The sequence below is a fragment of the Myotis nattereri genome, assembly GCF_964212035.1.
Source record: "Myotis nattereri genome assembly, chromosome: 13".
NCBI classification, from domain to species: domain Eukaryota; kingdom Metazoa; phylum Chordata; class Mammalia; order Chiroptera; family Vespertilionidae; genus Myotis; species Myotis nattereri.
Window position 1 is genome coordinate 54,360,066 of NC_138088.1, and position 17,988 is coordinate 54,378,053.

Here is a 17,988-nt window from a genome sequence, read left to right on the forward strand (position 1 = left end):
CCCAGACTCTCAGCTCATTCTGCTCGGCTCAGAGAGTCCACACCGCCCTCCCGCGAGGCCCCATCCCCGTGCCACCACCTGGGGACTGTCTGAAGGCAATGGCCTGGGCCACCCTAGGGTCCAGCTCTTTTGTCCTCCTCCCTCATAGGTCACTGTCCTCTGTTGCCTGGTGTCCCAATTTTTTTTTTTAAAGCATTGCTTCACATTATGTCATTCTTTCTGGTAAGAAATGATATTCATGTCTCTTCATCTTGACTGGACTATCGCCTGTCTTTGAGCTTATTCCTTCGATCTTCTGTTGTGTCCAGCCTTCAGTTAAGCCCATCCAGTAAGGCTTTTCTTTTTTAAATAGACGATTTTTAGAGCAGTTTTAGGAAAATTGAGCAGAAAGTACAGACCGTTCCCATAGACCTCCTGCCCTAACCACGCACGGCCTCCCCCACGATCAACACCCTGCCCCAGAGTGTGCCCGGGCCTGGCTCAGTCACTCATCAGGAGCCTCCCCAGGCCAGGGCTTGCAGCGGAGGCAAAGCCTGAACGATGGAAAATCGGAGGCTGTCACAGAGCACGCTCCTCAAGGCTGCACACAAACCCTTTCATGAGAGGGGGTCTGAGCGCGTGCACCTCTTCACATCTGCCAGCCGGGGCACGCTCCAGGGGAGCAAGTCCAAGTGCACAAGCACAGGTCGAGTGCCTGCTTACTTGGCTAACACCCGATTGGCTGGAGCGATCGTGTGGGCAGCCGAACATGAAGGCGCAAGGAAGTCTGCTCTGCCCACGCAGAGGGCATGGAAGGTGGGTATGCCACAGGGGAGTGAGGAATCGGGACCAATAATTTGATCCACCAAGAAGAAAGGTCCTTGATAAACGCTGGCACTCGTCACTATCAGTACTACCTGCTCACGGGACCAGGCTCCGCAGACAACTCTCAGGAAGGACAGTCACTGGGCTAAAAACCAGAAGCCGGATTTGGTCCCTGGAAGTCAAAACTGCAGCCTCGAAAAGGGGCCAGGCCAGAGCACAAAGCAACCACCACGCCCCTCCTCCCAGAGCCCCTGCCGGGCAGCTCCTGGGCCAGCCAGGCTGCTGGGCCCGCGTCTGCCCAGTGGATCAATAGTAATTGGGGGCGCTGGGGGCGAGTTACTCAGTTGAACTGACCGTAAGGAGCCGGCCGCTTCCTGAGTCCTGGGGAGAAGCGCATGCACCATCCACTTAGCGCTGGAGCCTGGCCATTCCCGGGCACTGCTCCTCCTCCTCCTCCTCCTCCTCCTCCTCCTCCTCCTCCTCCTCCTCCTCCTCCTCTCAGCGGGGCCTGGGTGATCCTGCCTCTTCCTCCCTACCTCCTGTCCTGTGAGCTCCTGGGAGGATGGAGGCTGCAGGGCCGCCCCAGGCCAGGAGGTGCTGCCAGGAGGCCCTGGAGAAACTCCTCCCTCGCCTCTGCTTTCTCTGCTCCCTGGTGACCTACGCGATGCTGGGCGCCCTGCTCTTCTCAGCCATTGAGGGTGGCCGGGACCTGGGGGCAGGTGACCCAGAGTTTGAGGATTTCTTGGAGCAGCTCTGTGGCCTCTTAAACTGCAACAGAACTGGTAGGTGGCTCACCGGGGCAGGGTGGGCCTTTTCTCCGTGGGTGGAGGGGCTGGGACCCTCTGCATGGAGCCTCCCGTTCCTGGGCGACCTGAGGCCCGTGGCTTCCCTCTACGAGCCTGTTTTCTCCTCTGTCAATAGGGAGAATAATGGCCTCTTAGGGTTGCCGTGAAGAATGTCAAAGAAGCACTGAGCACCCAGTACCTGCTCTGAAAAGACGCGCCCTTCCCGCTGCCTCAGCCCCAGCCCCACATAGGCCAGCAGGCTCTGGGGAGGGTGGGCTGCTAGAGATACGGTGAGGCTGGGCGGGGAGGTGACGAAGCCGGGGCTAGGAGTTCCTAGGCTGGTCCTCAGAACGATGCCTGCCCCACCCATGATTCCATTTACAGGGATTAGAAGTCAAGGAACAATCCAAATTGGGCACCAGATAGGTAGCAGCCTGCCCCCTACCTCCTGCTTTCTATTTCAAGCAGCCTTTTCTGTTGTTGGACTGAGGGGAGGAGGAGAGACTGTAGGAAGACCTTGGGGCCTGGTTCTAGTCCTCCTCGCCAGTCTCCCAGCTTGCTGTGTGGCCCCAGGCAGAGCCGCTGCCCTCTCTGGGTGTAGAGTGCTGGACAGAGGGGGGCCCACAATCTCAAGGACCCATGGGAAGCAGACGGGATGATAAACGAGATGGAAGGCACAAAGCGCTGTGTCTATGTCCTGATGGGGTTTCACTTGTATTTCGCCACTGGTTTCCACTGGAGGCCGGTCCTCCGGGCTGGGGCTGACTAGAGGTTGGTTGCAGGGGCAGGGTCTCCCCTCTGTGGAGGGGCCTCCCCACCCCTCCTCTCTGCACCTGTACCAGACAGACACGCACCTGCTCAGCCAACTGGGAGGTGACTTCTGCCAGCGCTGCTGCTGGGACATTGAGCCATCGCCGGCTCTGGACTGTCCACAAGGGCAGGGCTTTCCACACCTGGCCACGACCGGCACCACCCAGGGGGCTTGTCTAAAATGTGCATGCCCGGCGCTTCCCCAAACCGACTTAATCATGACCTCTGGGGCCGAGCTAGAATCTTATTTTTTAAAATATTTTTTATTGATTTTAGAGAGAGGAAGGGAAAGGGAGAGGGAGAGAGAAACAGCGATGAGAGAGAAACACTGACCGGCTGCCTCCTGCACTTCCCTACGGGGGATCGAGCCTGCAACCCAGGCATGTGCCCTGACCAGGAACTGAGCCATGACCTCCTAGTTCATGGGCCGACACTCAAACACTAAGCCACACCAGCCGGGGGGATCAAATGTTTAAGAAGTTTCCCAGGTGATTCTGATGCACGGAATGGTGTGGGAACACGGGGCTGGGCCAGACACATTTTGTACCGATTTTCAATGGAGGTTAAACTCCTCAGTACGGACTAGCTAAGAGCAGGCCCCATGCCAAAGGCTTTCCATGCAGTAGCACACTCAGTCCTTCCGCCACCCCCATGAGGTGGGCATCAACTGTCCCCTTTCTCAGATGAAGAAACTGAGGCACTGGGAGGTCAGCGGCTTGCCCAAGGTCGCACACTAGGAAATGGGGCCAGGGATTCAACCCCAGGCATTTGGGTTCCAGAGCCAGAGCTTCCCCCACGCCCCCATGTCCTACTGCCTCCCTGCTGGGGAAACGGGGGCTGAGAAGCAGGCTTCCTGTCCGCAGCTACAGGAGCTGGTCAGGGTCAGAGCTGGGCCGGGAATACAGGTGTCTGGACTCCCAGGCTGGTGCCCAGTCGAGTGAGTAGTGACTTCCTGCCGTGGGCCAGGCTCTGTGACATCCTCTTCCCACCACCCAGAGTCTGGCACGTGGCTTCTAGGGTCCCCCAAACCCACTGGCTGCCAGGCCAAAGGGACCTCTGAAAACCCCCCTGAAGAACCAGGGCTCCCCAACCTGCTTCAATATGTATATTGATTTCAGGGAGAGGGAGAGAGAGAGAAACATCAATGATGAGAGAGAATCACTGATCAGCCGCCTCCTGCACACCCCACACGGGGGATCGAGCCCACAACCTGGGCATGTGCCCTGACCAGGAATCGAACCGTAACCTCCTGTTTCATTGAGCCATGCCAGCCGGGCTCAAACCTGCTTCTGCCACGCATCCCAGACACCCTCGGGTGGCTGGTGCCCACAGATCCCAGTACAACCACCAAACTCCATCGGTTCTGTGACCTCCAGGAGGCAGTGCAGGTTGCGACCATAGCACAGCTTGCATTTCATAAAAGCCTTTTGCTTTCAATTTACAAGATCCTGTGACAGACAGGGCAGAAGTGTGTGTGCCCCTTTGCACGGTGGAAGAAGGGGGCCTGGAGAGTCCAGAAAGCCCTCCACAGCTGCACAGCATCCCGTGGCTGAGCTCAGGCGTGACCCTGGGCTGCTCCCTGCAGGCACCCGAGCAGGACCTAACGGCAGAGACACTGACAAGCAGGGCCCCGAGAGCCAAGTGTTGGTGTTGATGGGGCCTCAAGGCTGGGTTGGAGGGGAGCAGCCAGCATGGCTCAGTGGTTGAGAGTCGACCTATGAACCAGGAGGTCACGGTTCGATTCGGGGCACATGCCCGGGTTGCAGGCTGGATCCCTGGTGGAGGGGTCGTGCAGGAGGCATCTGATCAATGATTCTCTCATCATTGATGTTTCTATCTCCCTCTCCCTTCCTCTCTGAAGTCAATGAAAAAATATATATATTTTAAAATGACAGGGGCGGGGGAGGTGGGGCGCTACTGGGCCCTGGGGAAGACTCCCCTTCACCTCGGGGTCCCTGTCTTGGAGGGCGGAGCGCTCTCCCTCACTCTGGTCCTCGCTTTCTCCAGGGATGGAAGACAGGAAGCTGGACCTCCGGCAGCTGCTGTCCAAGGTGAAGCCCCAGTGGTCCAGCAGGTCCGCAGACTGGTCCTTCCTGAGCTCGCTCTTCTTCTGTTGCTCAGTGATCAGCACCGTGGGTAAGTCCAAGGGCAAGGCTGGGCCTGGCAGAAAGGCCTGGGGAGAGGGTGGGGCAGGGAGGTGCTGAGGGCCCTTGGTGAGGATGCTGGGACGTTCAATTCCTGTCGTGTGGAGGGCCTACCCTGTGCCAGGCCTCCTGCGCGCGGGCGGGCACCGGTCCCAGCTCAGGACACAGCGGGCCCCGCCACTGGCCCCCAAGGCGCCTTCGTGGGAATTAGAAAAGAGCGCCCTTTCTCAGGTGGGTGCAGCCCAGGCCTGTCCGCAGCTACAGGAATAATCAGGTCAGGGTCAGGGTCGGAGCCGGGTCTAGACTGGGCGTAGCCCCCAGTGAGCAAGGTGTTGGGCTGGGATCCAGCCCCTTCTCGCCCCGCAGTTGAGTGCTCTTGTCCCAAACACCATTGGCCAGCAGCACCTGCCAGCCCAGCCCCGCGGTCAGCACGGGATGTGCTCAGGGCTTTGTGGGAGCCCGACTTGGGGCAGCGGCCCCAGGCTTGAGGGAGGTCCAAGAGGCAGGACTGGAAGTTGCAGCTCCGGTGGCGCCTCCCAGTGGAGACACTCAGCACTGGGGCTCCCCGTGAGGAGCGGGGAGGGGAGGTGGGTTTCAGGATCACCAGCACCCACAGCTGGTTTCTTCTAGAAGGCTGACATTGCCAGGGTGATGAATGACAAGAACAGCGATACCCCTGAGCACCCAGCAGGGCCTCATACGCGTTATCCTATTTCATTCTCACGGCAACCCCATGAGGTAGATGCTGTTTCTGTCCCACTTGGCAGTGAGCTGGGGCTCTGACCGGGACGCCATGGCCAGGGAGGCAGAGGCAGGGCACAGCTGGCCTTTTCAGGGGACCTACAGCTCCAGGAAACACTTTGAGGGACAACCGTTAGGGGGAGCAGTGTCTACAAGGAAGATCCTGGTGATGAGCAAGGGGGCTGAGAGCATGGGGTTTAGTTTGTTTTTAGTGTGTGTGTGTGTGTGTGTGTTTTTCTCAAGAACTTCAGGGGATTGGTCTAACTGATCTTATCATTTCTAAGCCTGGGCACTACGGACAATATGACGGTTGGACCAGATGACTCTTTGCTATGGGGGCTGCCCTGGGCACTGTGGGAAGTATAGCAGTGTCCCTGGCCCTTATCCGCCAGAGGCTCTTACCTCTACCTCTTCCTCCGCTGTACCCACCAGTTTCACCAACCAAAAGTGTCTCCAGGCTTTGACAAACGTCTTTGGGGGGCAATACTGCCCCCCCGTTGAGACCCACTGAGCTAATACAATGGTTACCAAGGTGCAGTCTCTGGACCAGTAAGTAGCACATGTATCACCCAAGAACGTGTTAGAAATTCAAGGTAATTCTCGGGCCCATCCTAGACCTTCTGAGTCAGAAACTATGGCTGTGGGGCCCAGCAAAGTGTGTTTAACCAGTTCTCACGGCGATTCGGATGCATGCTAACCTGGGGAGGCACTGACCTGACGCCAGCCCTGGCTATCACCTGGCCGTCTTCCACAAGCTCCGCGCCTGGCCCCTGCCCCACGCCAATCAAGTCAGAATCTCTAGGGACGGGCCCAGGCGTCAGCCTTTCTCAGAGCCCTTGGGTGATTCTAACGGGACTCCGGGCTGGGAACCACCGATGTGATGGAAATGCATTAGCTTGGTTTAAATCCCAGGAAGCGATGTTATCACCCACGATGTAAGTCAATTAGGACATCGGGCCGTCCAGCAATGACAACTGGAAGAGGATGTTGGAGAAAGTTCTGCACTGCCCAGAATCGATAACGGTGTTTGAAGGCCCTGCTGGCATTGCCGCTGCCGGCCCTGGGTCTCTGGGTCTCTGGGTCACCTGCCATGCACCTGGCCTTGATGCTGGGAAAGGGACACCTGACAGGTGTGAGGCTGGCCAACCCCCCGCCATTGCCAATTGGGTCAGCCCCCTTGGGTTAGAAAGTTAAGTGGACGAGCTATTAAATACTCCCAGCCTAAGTGGAGGGGACTGATCCTAGTGGAACATATAAATGCATTAGAAGAAATGATCTGATTTTCCATTATGCAGCTCAGCGTCCGGTAATTGGGGCAGTCAATATAGGCCCTCCGTTGGGGCTGGGCGCTCTCTGAGACTTGTTTCTGTGGTGTATTTTCTATAACATGGCATATATTCTGGGTTATAAACATGTCCCACCCAAGGCAGCCACAGACTTTATTTACAAGGTGCGAAGCCCACCTTTGCCGAGGAGAGCAGGTTGGGTGTGTGTAGGGGGGGAGGCGGGTGGGTGAGATCTTAGGGAGAGGGGTACACACCCTTGTGGGCTGTTTGACCCTGGCCAGGTCACCTGACTTCCCTGTTCCATGTCCATTAACTGTGGTAACAATGGTGGTTTTGTATTGCAAGGAATTTTGACTCCAAAAAGCACTTGACTCTATAAATCTTGTAAGAAATGAGCATTTTTTCCTTTTAAAAGGAAAAAAAATCTGACCCTGGGTCTCCATACTTGCGGATGGGGAATTTTAACTCCTGACTTTCCTCGGGGTGCCTGGGAACTGGGGGCTCTGTGCTGCCTGGAAAACACAGGGGAGAGGCCTGTCGATGGGCCCCCAGGCTGCTGCTGGCATCCTTCTGGGCTGATGGCTCTGTGGGTCCCATGACAGCCAGGGCCTGGGCTCCTCCGGCCGGTAGCCATGGTGGGCCTCTCTGAGCTCCTGCCCCTATAGGAGAGGCTCGGCTCCCTCCCCCACCCCCCTCCTCTCTCCTCCTCCCTCCTCCTCCCTGCTCAGGAGTCTCTCCCCGCCCTCCTCCATGGCCTCCTTTGCCCTGGCTGCACTGGTTTTAGCACCAGAAGTCCCATGTTCTGGGACACCCCTCAGTCCTGAGCAAACGGGGCAGTTGGCCATTCTACCCATGACCCACCTCTGTCGCCCGTCCTCCCTCTCCCTTAGACCCCACCCACCACGGTCTCCTCAGTGGTCCTGGGCTTTCACCAAGGCCTGGAGGGGAGGCTGTCCTGAGGCCACTTCTGCAACCCCTGTCCCTCAGGGGAGGGCGGGAGCTGCTGGAGTGGAGGCAGTGGGAATCCTCAGTACCCTCCCAGCAAGTCCTGCCACACAGAGCAAACCCGGGACCCGGTGGGAGGTGGAACCAATGCACTCCCCCGTCCTGAGCCCGGTACACACTCCTGGCCGCGTCCTGCTGGAATGGAGGAGAGCCGAGCTCCAGGCCAAGCTTTCCTCTCAACCAGGAGCCCCCAGAGGGCGTGACCCCTGCCTGTTCCTTGTATATCCCCCAAGCTTGGGCATAAGAGCCTGGCATGTGGTAGGTGCTCCATAAATGTGGAATCCAGGCGGGGTGCCTTTGTTTTAATTGCTCACCCATCAGCCTGCTCTTTTTAAAAAAAAAATGTATCATTGTAAGTGTTACATATGTCCCCTCTTTTCCCTCATGGACCCCCTCCGGCTGGCCCCAAACCCCAGCCCAGGCCACCACCCTATTGTCTGTGTCCATGGGTGATGCATATATGCATTCAAGGTCTTGGGTTGATCTCTTTCCACCCCCCCCCCCACCCACCCTCCCCCGCCTTCCCTCCGAGATTCCCCACTCGGTTCCATGCTTCCAAGTCTCTGGATCCACTCTGTTCATCAGTTTATTTTGTTAATTAGATTCCACATATGAGTGAGGCCACGCAACAGCCTGCTCTTGTACATCCTGTCCTGGATCCCCACCTGGAATCCCATACCTGCTGAGTGGGGAATGGCATTCGATGCACAGCTGTCTCCTCCACTAAACCAGAAGCTCAGCGGGGTTCGGTTCCCTACTGACTCTGCTCACTGTGTGCCCGGCGCCTGCCGCCAGCTCTCCATGTGCACACACGCTAGGAAGACACACACAGAGCGAATCGCCCTGCTATCACACGAAGCCTCTGGAACCAGCCAGGGTGGCCCGGAATGCCCCGGAACAGGCACACACTGCTGAGACCCATCGCGGGCCACGGCCCTCCCCCAGGACCCTGGCGCAGTGGGCAACTGATCATTCCCACAGGGCAGAGCCTGGCCCAGAGCCGGCCACAGCAGCTACAGCCCCGGAGGAGCTGGGGCTCAGCCAGCCTAGCAATTACCTTCACATTAATTTACATAATTGGGCTGGGTTTCCTGTATTAATCTTCCTTTAAGGCATCAACAATTAAACACAGGCATTAAAGACGAAAGCATTCCCTGTGTGTCGAGGTCACTGAGCTTGCCCATCCAGAAGGTCCGACTACCTGTGCTGTGAGGTTTGGCGGCTCCCTCTCCTGGCCTGCTGTACACATGAGGGTGGGGGTGAGGGTGGGAGAAGGAGGGGGTCCCAGAGAGCATGGAGGCCTCAGCCCACCTGCCCCTTTGCTTGGAGGACCTGTTCTCACTGGTTGAAGGTTCCGCCCCCTTGGTGCCCCTGACCCAGGGGAGACTGAGCCCTGGCAGCCCTGGGTGTGACTCCCACCTCCACTCTCTCTCACACGCACACTCTGGCCATATTGCTTCCGGTCTCCGGCCTCCGTTTCCCCATCTGTGAATGGTGATAACAACGCCCACCTAGGAAGGTGGGCTGACGCCAGCCCAGGGGCTGCTCAGTAGGCAGCTACGTTAGCTCCTGGGGGTGAGGACGCCAGCCTTCTCCAGTCGCCCACTATGTGTCAGGCACTGGCCCCATGAAGTCCTGCCTGCTAGTTGATAGACAAAGCAGGGATAGTCGTCCTCATCCTATATAATAAAACGCTAATATGCAAATCGGCCGAACGGCGGAAAGACCAGTCACTATGATGCGCACTGACCATCACGGGGCAGACGCTCAATGCCTCAGAGCTGCCCCCTGGTGGTCAGTGCGCTCCCAGAAGCAGGGCTCACCGCTGGTGAGCACAGAGGAGGTGGCAGGAGGAGCCTCTCCTGCCTCCACTGCAGGCGGGGGGGGGGGGGGGGGGGGGGGGGGTGTGAGGAGCGAGGGGTCCCAGACTGCGAGAGGGTGCAGGCCGGGCTGAGGGACCCCCCTCCAGTGCACGAAACTTCGTGCACCGAGCCTCTAGTTTACAGATAAGAAACCTTAAAATGTGAGCAGGCAAGTCACTTTCTAGTAAATGGCAGAGCTGGGATTCGAACTGAGATTGGTAAGATTCTAGATCAGCGGTTCTCAACCTGTGGGTCGCAACCCTTTCACAGGGGTCGCCTAAGACCATCGGAAAACACATATGTAATTACATGTTGTCTTTGTGATGAATCACTATGCTTTCATTATGTCCAATTTGTCACAATGAAAATACATCCTGCATATCAGATATTTACATGACGATTCATAACACTAGCAAAATGACAGTGATGAAGTAGCAACGAAAATAATGTTATGGTTGGGGGTCACCACAGCATGAGGAACTGTATTAAAGGGTCGCGGCCTTAGGCAGGTTGAGAACCGCTGTTCTAGATGCTGGGATCCTAACCGCTGCCCCATCATTTGTGAACATGTCTAGCGCACTAAACCACGGTGGCTCTGAGGGCAGCAATTGCATTTTATTCACTTTCCAACTTCCTACTGTCCTGAATGCTATGCACACTGCTGTACACATGGAAGGCACATAATAATCACCTACTACACAGGCACAAACAAACCGAGAGGCCCAGACCTTCCAGCGAGGACAAGGGTGGCTCCTTAAAAACCCAGCGCCTTCATGGAGGAGGAAGGGGTGGTGGGTATGATTGCAAGGCCGTCCACGCCCCCTTACCTGCGCTCTTCCTGTCCTTCCAGGTGAGCTGGTCCATCGCACGCAGGCGCTCAGGAATGGCCAGGCAGGGTGAAAGGCGGTCAGCTCACTCCCAATCACATGCTTGTCCCCTGCCAAGGACACTCCAGGTCAATCATCTGGACACGACCTGCTCCGTCTCCTAAAGAGAAGCTGGGTGTCACCCCTTATGCCCCCCCCCAAAGCAGGCCTAACGGTAGACAAGAGGATGAGTGTTTTAAGATGCATATTTGCAAACACATTGTGTCAAAGGTCACGCCAAGGAGGGGAGAGGGCAGAGGTCTCTTTAACGCCTTTTGGGGCGGGGAGGGGCGGGGGGGGGGGGCAGGTGACCAGCCCGGCTGTGCCCTCTTTTGCAGGTTACAGCCACGTCTACCCCGTCACCAGGCTCGGCAAGTACCTGGTCATGCTCTACGCGCTCTTCGGCATCCCCCTGATGGTCCTGGTGCTCACGGACACAGGCGACATCCTAGCAACCATCCTGTCCAGGTCCTACAATCGGTTCCAAGGGCTCCTCCCGCTCCGCCCTCCGCTCTCCAAATGGTGCCCCCGACTGCTCTGCCGGAGAAGGCCTGCCGCCAAGCCCATGGACCCAGCCATCCCCAGGATCATCATCAGTGCTCAGGAGCCCCCGGGCCCCAAACCCGGCATGTGTCCCTCCGCCCCCAGCAACAGCATGGAGCTGCTCGAGGGGCTCCTGGCGGGAGACACACAGAACACGCTGCAGCCGCCCCCGCGGGCTGTGCCCAGGAGTAACTCCTGCCCCGAGCTGGTGTCGGGGAGACTCTCCTACTCCGTCATCAGCAGCCTGGACGAGGTGGGCCGGCAGGTGGAGCGGCTGGACGTGCCCCTGCCCGTCATCGCCCTCCTGGTGTTCGCCTACATCTCCTGCGCAGCCGCCATCCTCCCCGCCTGGGAGCAGCACCTCGACTTCCAGGACGCCTTCTACTTCTGCTTCGTCACGCTGACCACCATCGGGTTTGGGGACACCGCCTTGGAACACCCCCACTTCTTCTTGTTTTTCTCCCTCTACATCATCGTCGGGATGGAGATCGTGTGCATCGCTTTCAAGCTGGTGCAGAACAGGCTGATTCGCATGTACAAACAGCTCATGCTGCTCTTCTCCAAAGGGAAGTGTTAGGACCCCGCTAACTGGGAAGGCGCCCCCGTCCCCGACGTGGCACGTGTGGGCCGAGCTGGGATGCTTGCCTGGTCTTTCGGGGCCGGTGTAGTTAAAGCGTGGCCCTGCGGCCTGTCATCTGAGACCTCGGGGCCCTGATTTTAGCCTCCAGGCCCTGCAGAAAGGTGGCCAGTGCCCTATGTAACAGGACAGTAGACAAAAACGATCACCAGGCCCTAACGTCCAATTTATTTCCCTGTCTTCATTTTTTTTTTAATTTTTTTATTTTAGAGGCTGCTTATTCACGCTGGGGACAGTGAAATCAGAAAGGGCCGGGGAAATGATCCCAGGCTGACCTGCTTTGGCTCACTAAGAAGTTAGAGAAATGGGGCCTGGGGTTTGCCCCAGATGAACTATATCACTGCCCATTGCTGCCCTGGTTGCAAGCCTCGCGGGGTCTCTTAGAGCTTAGGAGATGCATGTCTATGGGGGAAGGAGGGAGGGGAAGGGGACAGGAAAGGCATGGGCATGCTCTCAAGAGGGAGGAGTGTGTCCCCTGTCTCCCCCTTTTTTTAAAAAAAAACCAAAAAAAACAACAACCATCACCTTATGTAGATGAAACCGCCTAACAGAAGTCACCGGTTTTCTTGCACCATGAGAAAAAAAATCGCCTTTGTTCTTGCACGTTGTACTGTGGGCTGAATTAAACCTTCCTGAGCTGCTCCCCCTGTGCCCTTGATGCAACAGAGCTCCTCTGAGCAGCCTCTTTTCTTACGTGACTGTGCGAATGCCGGCGAGACCAGCGGATTCCAGCCCGCATAAAACACGCCCATCCGCTGAGAGGTGCTGTCGCCCATGTTCACAGGGGCCCGGGAGAGTTCCTGATTGTCAGGGTCTGTGCAGACCAGTCTTCTCACTCAGCGGGATGCGATTGGCACCTCCTGAATGAGTTGGCATGTGGAAGTGTTGATGCTTAAGCAAATGGCTGGGCACACAAGAGGTCTGGCACTCGTTGGCACTCACCCTGTGCCAATTCATGAATGAGCTGGTCTGTGGGGCAGATGCTGTAGGTGGCCCTCCCAGCTGCCCTGGCTCTCCGGCTCCCTTTGCCCGAGGACTTTCTCTGGCCCCTAAAGCTGGGCATTCACAGGGCAGGTTAGAAGTGCCAAGGAGTCAGGGCTCTTGGGAGCAGCCCTCAATCCATGACCGATGGCACCCAGCTTCTTGCCTCTCCCCTGGGGTAACCCTGGGTCATGTCCCCGAGTTCCCAGCTGCCTGGAGCCTCCGCTGCTCATGAGAACACCCTGTATTGGCCCCCTTCACCTCCCCGTCTCATCTCCTCACTGCTCTGCGATCACCCCTAAATAACCCACATGCACAGAGTCCTTGTCTCAGAGTCACTCCTGGGGACCCGGGCCCTGAGAGAGGATGTGACAAGTCAGGTTATAACGGTGTCTGGCAGCGAGGACCGCACTTCCCCGAGTGGCCACCAGGGGGAGCCGCCAGACCGCACGGACCGGACCCCGCGCTCCCGGCCAGCCGCTGGCCCGTCTGCTTTCAGTGCCAGGGGGGCTCCGCCACCGCCCCTCTAGGAGCGGATATCTCCCGCCGTGGCCCTCTGAGAGGGGACACCTCCGACTTATGTCCTCACTGCGGTCCTAGAGGAGGGCTCCTCGGGCCTCTGCCCCCGCTGGGACATGGCGGGGCAGCCGCACCTGGGGCCCAAGTCCTCCGAGCAGCTTTCACCAGGGGCGCTTCCTGCTCTTGCTCCCTGTCCTTCAAATCGCCTGCCCAGCCAAGCTAAGGCCATGTGGCCCCTGGAGTCCCAGCCACTGCACAGTGTCGCCCTTCACCCGGGTCCCTTCCTTCTCTGACCCACCGGCCTCCCCCTGGGGGTAGACCGGCTGAAGCTTGCAAGACACACCTAGAACCTTCTGCAGAGCACGGACGCCCTGTCCCACTGGGATGTGCTGCTGGAGGCTCTGGGAGTGGCGGTGGTGCTGGGCTTGGATGCTGTGTCTAAAGCTGCCCGGTGATTCTCACCTGGTCCTCAGGGGAGGCCAGGGACAGGCAGGCTCTCCCAGGAAGGGGCGGGGGTGCCCCCTGCTCCTGGGAGGGCTGTGGGGACAGACCTGGCTGGTGCTGGCCTTCGGGGCCCTGCTCTGCAGGTGACCCGGACAGTGGAGGCCTGCTTCTGGGCCTCTCAGGGAGGACAGGATTGGCCTGGGCAGCGCCCCCTGGCCCTGCTGACCTCGGGGTTCGGGTGCCCTGCTGGCTGCTTTGGTGGGTGGTGACTGGGGGGGACCTGGTCCCCCAGGGCCCTGGCGCCCGTGTGGGCTGCTGGGTGCACTGTCTGAGGGGGCCCCAGTGCCGACCGGGGCTGGCCGTGTGGCTCCGTGTGAAGGCCTCTGCCTGGGGGCCAGGCCGCCTGGAGCCTTGGCAGGTTTCTCTGTCAGATGAGAGTCAAGAAGAGGGTACCTACCTCCACGCGTCCTGTGCGGGTCCCAGAGAGTGCTGCCCAGCGCCCGGCTCTGTGCGCGCTTTAAAGTCCTAGCGGTCCCGGGAGGGGATGAGGTGCGTCTCAGCTCCCCCTGGCACCCCTCCCGCCTGCGGGGGGCAGAAAGGGCGAGACCGGGAGGGAAGGCCTGGACGCCCGCAAGGAGCCCAGCTGATCTGGAGCGTCTCCATCATGGGGCCAGGGAGCATGCGCAGTCCCCGCCCAGGTGGGGCGCCTCCTGCAGCGGAGGCCCAGCGCACGTGGACTGGAGGTGGGAAGCATTGTTTCCAGCTCCCCCCTTAGTGCCCTGGGGACCCCTCCCCAGCCTGCACTGGTCACCTCCTCTTGGTTTCCAAAGCAGCCCTTTGCCTGATGGGCTCTCTCTCTCTCTCTCTCTCCAGGGCTTCCACCTGCGGCCCATTGTTTCCTCCCTGTCTCCACTCCCTCCCATTGGTCTCACCCACTCAGGTGCAAATTAGCACGATGCCCAGGACTCCACACTGAAGACGGCGTCCTGGCTCCTCTGACTGACTGTCCAAGACGAGCTCTGACCTTGACCCTGGTCTTGCTCCTCCCCTTGGCCCTGGTCCATCCCCGCCCAGGTGGGGCCCCTTCGGCAGCAGCTGCCCAGCCTTCCAGTGGCTCAAGCCAGACGCCAGGGAGGCTGCTGACTGGGCTTTCATCTCCCTCCTGCTCTGACTCGAGAGGCACATGTGCGGCTTTTAAGAAGCCCCCAGTCTTGCCCTCCCTGTTTGGCTCAGTGGATAGAGCAACGGCCTGTGGACTGAAGGCTCCTGGGTTCGATTCTGGTCCAGGGCACATGCCCGGGTTGTGGGCTTGATCCCCAGAAGGAGGTGTGCAGGAGGCAGCCAATCAATGAGTCTCTCTCATCACTGATATTTCTCTCTCTCCCTCTCCTTTCCTCTCTGAAATCAATAAAAATATATTAAAAATAAAATAATAAAAGTTTATATTAAAAAAAAAAGAATACCCCCCCCCCTCCGCCCCCATCTTGAGTGTGCCTCCCAGAGATCCCATTTCTCTGGTTTCAGGTGGGGCCTGTCAAGTGCCAGGTGAGCCTGGTTGCTTATTCACTCATTTATTCAGCCATAAACCACGGGTCAGCGAGCACTGTGCTGTGTGCTGGGCACTGGAGGTACAGCCCTGAGGAGAGCACTTCTGATGCCCAGGCACATAGCCAATGCTCATGCCTGTTTGCTGGGCAAAGGTGATCCAGGTGACCCGGACCCCTCTCCCCTGACAGAGAACCAACGAGACAGTTGGGTGACAGGAGCCAGGTCAAGAGGGTCGTCCCTGCATCCAGCTCCCTGGAAAGCCAGACACACGCCATGGCTGGCGGGGGGGTGGGGGTGGGGGGCTGTCCAGGGTCGGGAGGCCTGGGTGACTGGGCCGTTGCCATGGTGACCGATGTGCACCTGGTTAGTGGAGAACTTTGAAGTGGACTTGGCTGCAGGACAACAAAGAGCACCTCCATCTCAGATGCAAATCGTGGCTCTTTTCATCCTCAGCCCTCTCCTGCTCTGCTTTTGTTCCTGCCATTAGATCAGAGAATAAACCCTTCCCCAGGCTATAAATTCAAAACACAGGCAATTAAGGGGCCTCTCGGAGGGTCAAGCCCCGCTTCAGTCTCTTCAAAAAGCAATGGCATGTGTAGAAAAAGAGATGGCCGTGCAAAGGTGGTCAGCATCGCCTGCCTGTCGCTGTCCAACAGAGGCAGTGGTGGGCAACAGTAGGTTTACAGCTGTGAGCACATGGAAGCGTTCATAAAGCTGCTGTGAGCATCATGGCCTGCCCCTCTTTTTCCATATGAACAACTGTTGGCCTACTTTTGCCCACCCCTGTGTTTACTGAGGACCTACTACGTGCGAGGACCTACTACGTGCGAGGACCTACTACGTGCGAGGACCCCGGGGAGTCAGGCTGGCACGAGATGGTCTCCCAGAGCTTGTGATCAGGACTACCGCTCTGTGCCTCAGTTTCCACAGTGTACAATAGGGCTGAGTAGCCCTGGGGTTTCCATATGGTGTTTCTGCAGCCCAGGCACAGATTCCAGTCACTTCCCCCCATTTCAACCTGAGTCGATTTGCTTTGCTCTGTTTTACATAGTCTACGTTCCTATAACATTTTGTTTGAAGAAAAAAGTCCATAATGAGAGAGAGAAGAACCATTGGCCAGGAATTCCCTAAGGCTTTTCCTGATGGAGTGCTATGTGATGTTGACCGCTAAGGAGACCAGATTCTCAGGGCTGTTGGGCCTCATGGAGACGGATGCGCAGAAGGCAAGTTGCATTAGGACGTACACCTGCCTGGAGGGCTGGCCCCTGCCTTCATTTTAAGTAAGGAAAGGAGCTCCGCTCAGCCAGTGTTGGAAAGGGAGAATCAGGTTGTTCCTCACTGGGTTCCCCATGGCATCGCCCTGAGCCATCTGCCCTTCCCAGACTGGATGCTCCAGGCCCTCGCGGCCCTGCCCTCGCCTTCCTCACGCAGCTTGGTCTGGGCAGCAGCCTTCAGGGCCTGCACCCCCTCAGAGTCCCCTGCCAACACTGCCTCCACACACACACACACACACACCCTCCCCCCATGACGACTCAGGGGCTGTCCTCCCTGCCCAGCTCGAAGGCGTGGCCTCTGAGTGGATTCAACATTTCTTGTTGAAGGAATGTTATCAGGTGAGGTGCTGGGGCTGTTGTTTTGGGGGCCCCGGCCCTCACTCCGTGCCTTTCTATGGTTTTCTCCTGAAATCAGGGCGAGCCGGGTGGGCAGTGCCCTTTGTCTCCTCCCTTTCCTCCCTGGGCACCCTCCCCGCTTCCTCCTCCACAGGTGACCGAGTGACAGCAGGCCGACCACAGAGTCCACTCCAGTCTTTCCCGAAAGCCGCTCACACTGTCTGGGCGGGGAAGTGGGAAGTGCGGCTTGGATGGGCTTTGTTTGTTTGTTTGTTTGTTTATTTTTGTTTTTAATCCTCACCCGAGGATATCTTTCCATTGATTTTTAGAGAGAGTGGAAGAGAGAGGGAAAGACAGAGAGAAACATTGATGTGAGAGAAACTCATCGATTGGTTGCCTCCTACACGCGCCCTGACCAGGGCCTGGGCCGGGGAGGAGCCTGCAACCAAGGTACATGCCCTTGGCCAGAATCGAACCTGGGACCCTTTGGTCCACAGGCCGACGCTCTACCCACTGAGCCAAACCGGCTGGGGCTGGGAAGGGGTTTATTGACTGTCCCCTGTCTCGAGGAGGGGCAGGAAAGCTTCATGAACTCCAGACGAGCTCACTTCGGGGCATTGTGCTGCCTGGGCCCGCGCCAGGTTCAAGCCATAGTGTTAGCCCTGGGCTGCGTCCTCTCCTGTCCGCCCCTTTAGGGTGCAGTGCCCTTCTCCCTCAAGGCCACGGTGGTGCAGAGAGAGGAGAGTGTGCACTGCAGGACGGCCTCCGTCAAAACACGCGGCCTTGGCGACATCACACACCGGCCTTCCTCCAGGCCTGAAAGTGAAGCTTGTTGCAATCAACATGCATTACTTTTTACAGTAAAAACCTTTTAAGATGTTATTGGGATGGTTTGCCACAAAAGCACATGGTTACAAAATTAAACCCACTGGGCAACAGCGTGCACAGCTCAGTGTGCAAAACTTGGTGCCAAGCTCTGGGGGAGGGGGTGACTCACAACATTTAATGACACCTGGCCCTGTCCCCTGGGGTTCACGAAGAGAGCCATGTGGGCAGGGCTCCCACAGACAGCGGGCTGGGTGAGGCCCTGAGGCAGCCTTGGCGAGGCAGCGTAACGGGCTGGGGAAGGGCCAGGGTTCACGCTGGCTTGGGTTCAAGTTCTTGGGTGGAGGGAGAGCAGTGTTGCTAATAATAGCTCCAATTGAGGGATGCCTCACTGTCCATCCGCGGAATGAAAAGCAATTGTGTTAGGGCCACACGATGAAATACTATGCAGCAGCGAACACGGATGGACTTCAGGTACACATGCTGCGGCTGCATCTCACCAGAGATACTGTACGAAAGGAACCAGATAGAGAAAGAACACCTACAGAATGGTCGCACTTATACGAAGATTAAAAAAA

The 17,988-nt window shown here is 57.8% G+C and overlaps 1 protein-coding gene across 1 annotated transcript; it reads left to right on the forward strand.

Moving 5' to 3' along the window:
• Nucleotides 1-1,366: 1,366 nt before the first annotated feature.
• KCNK18 (potassium two pore domain channel subfamily K member 18) lies at nucleotides 1,367-11,423 on the forward strand (the record flags this gene model as incomplete). The annotated part of the gene is made up of 3 exons (XM_081104530.1): nucleotides 1,367-1,586; nucleotides 4,407-4,535; nucleotides 10,642-11,423. The coding sequence occupies 3 exons, from the start codon at nucleotides 1,367-1,369 to the stop codon at nucleotides 11,421-11,423; spliced, it is 1,131 nt and encodes a 376-aa protein (XP_080960656.1).
• Nucleotides 11,424-17,988: the final 6,565 nt, after the last annotated feature.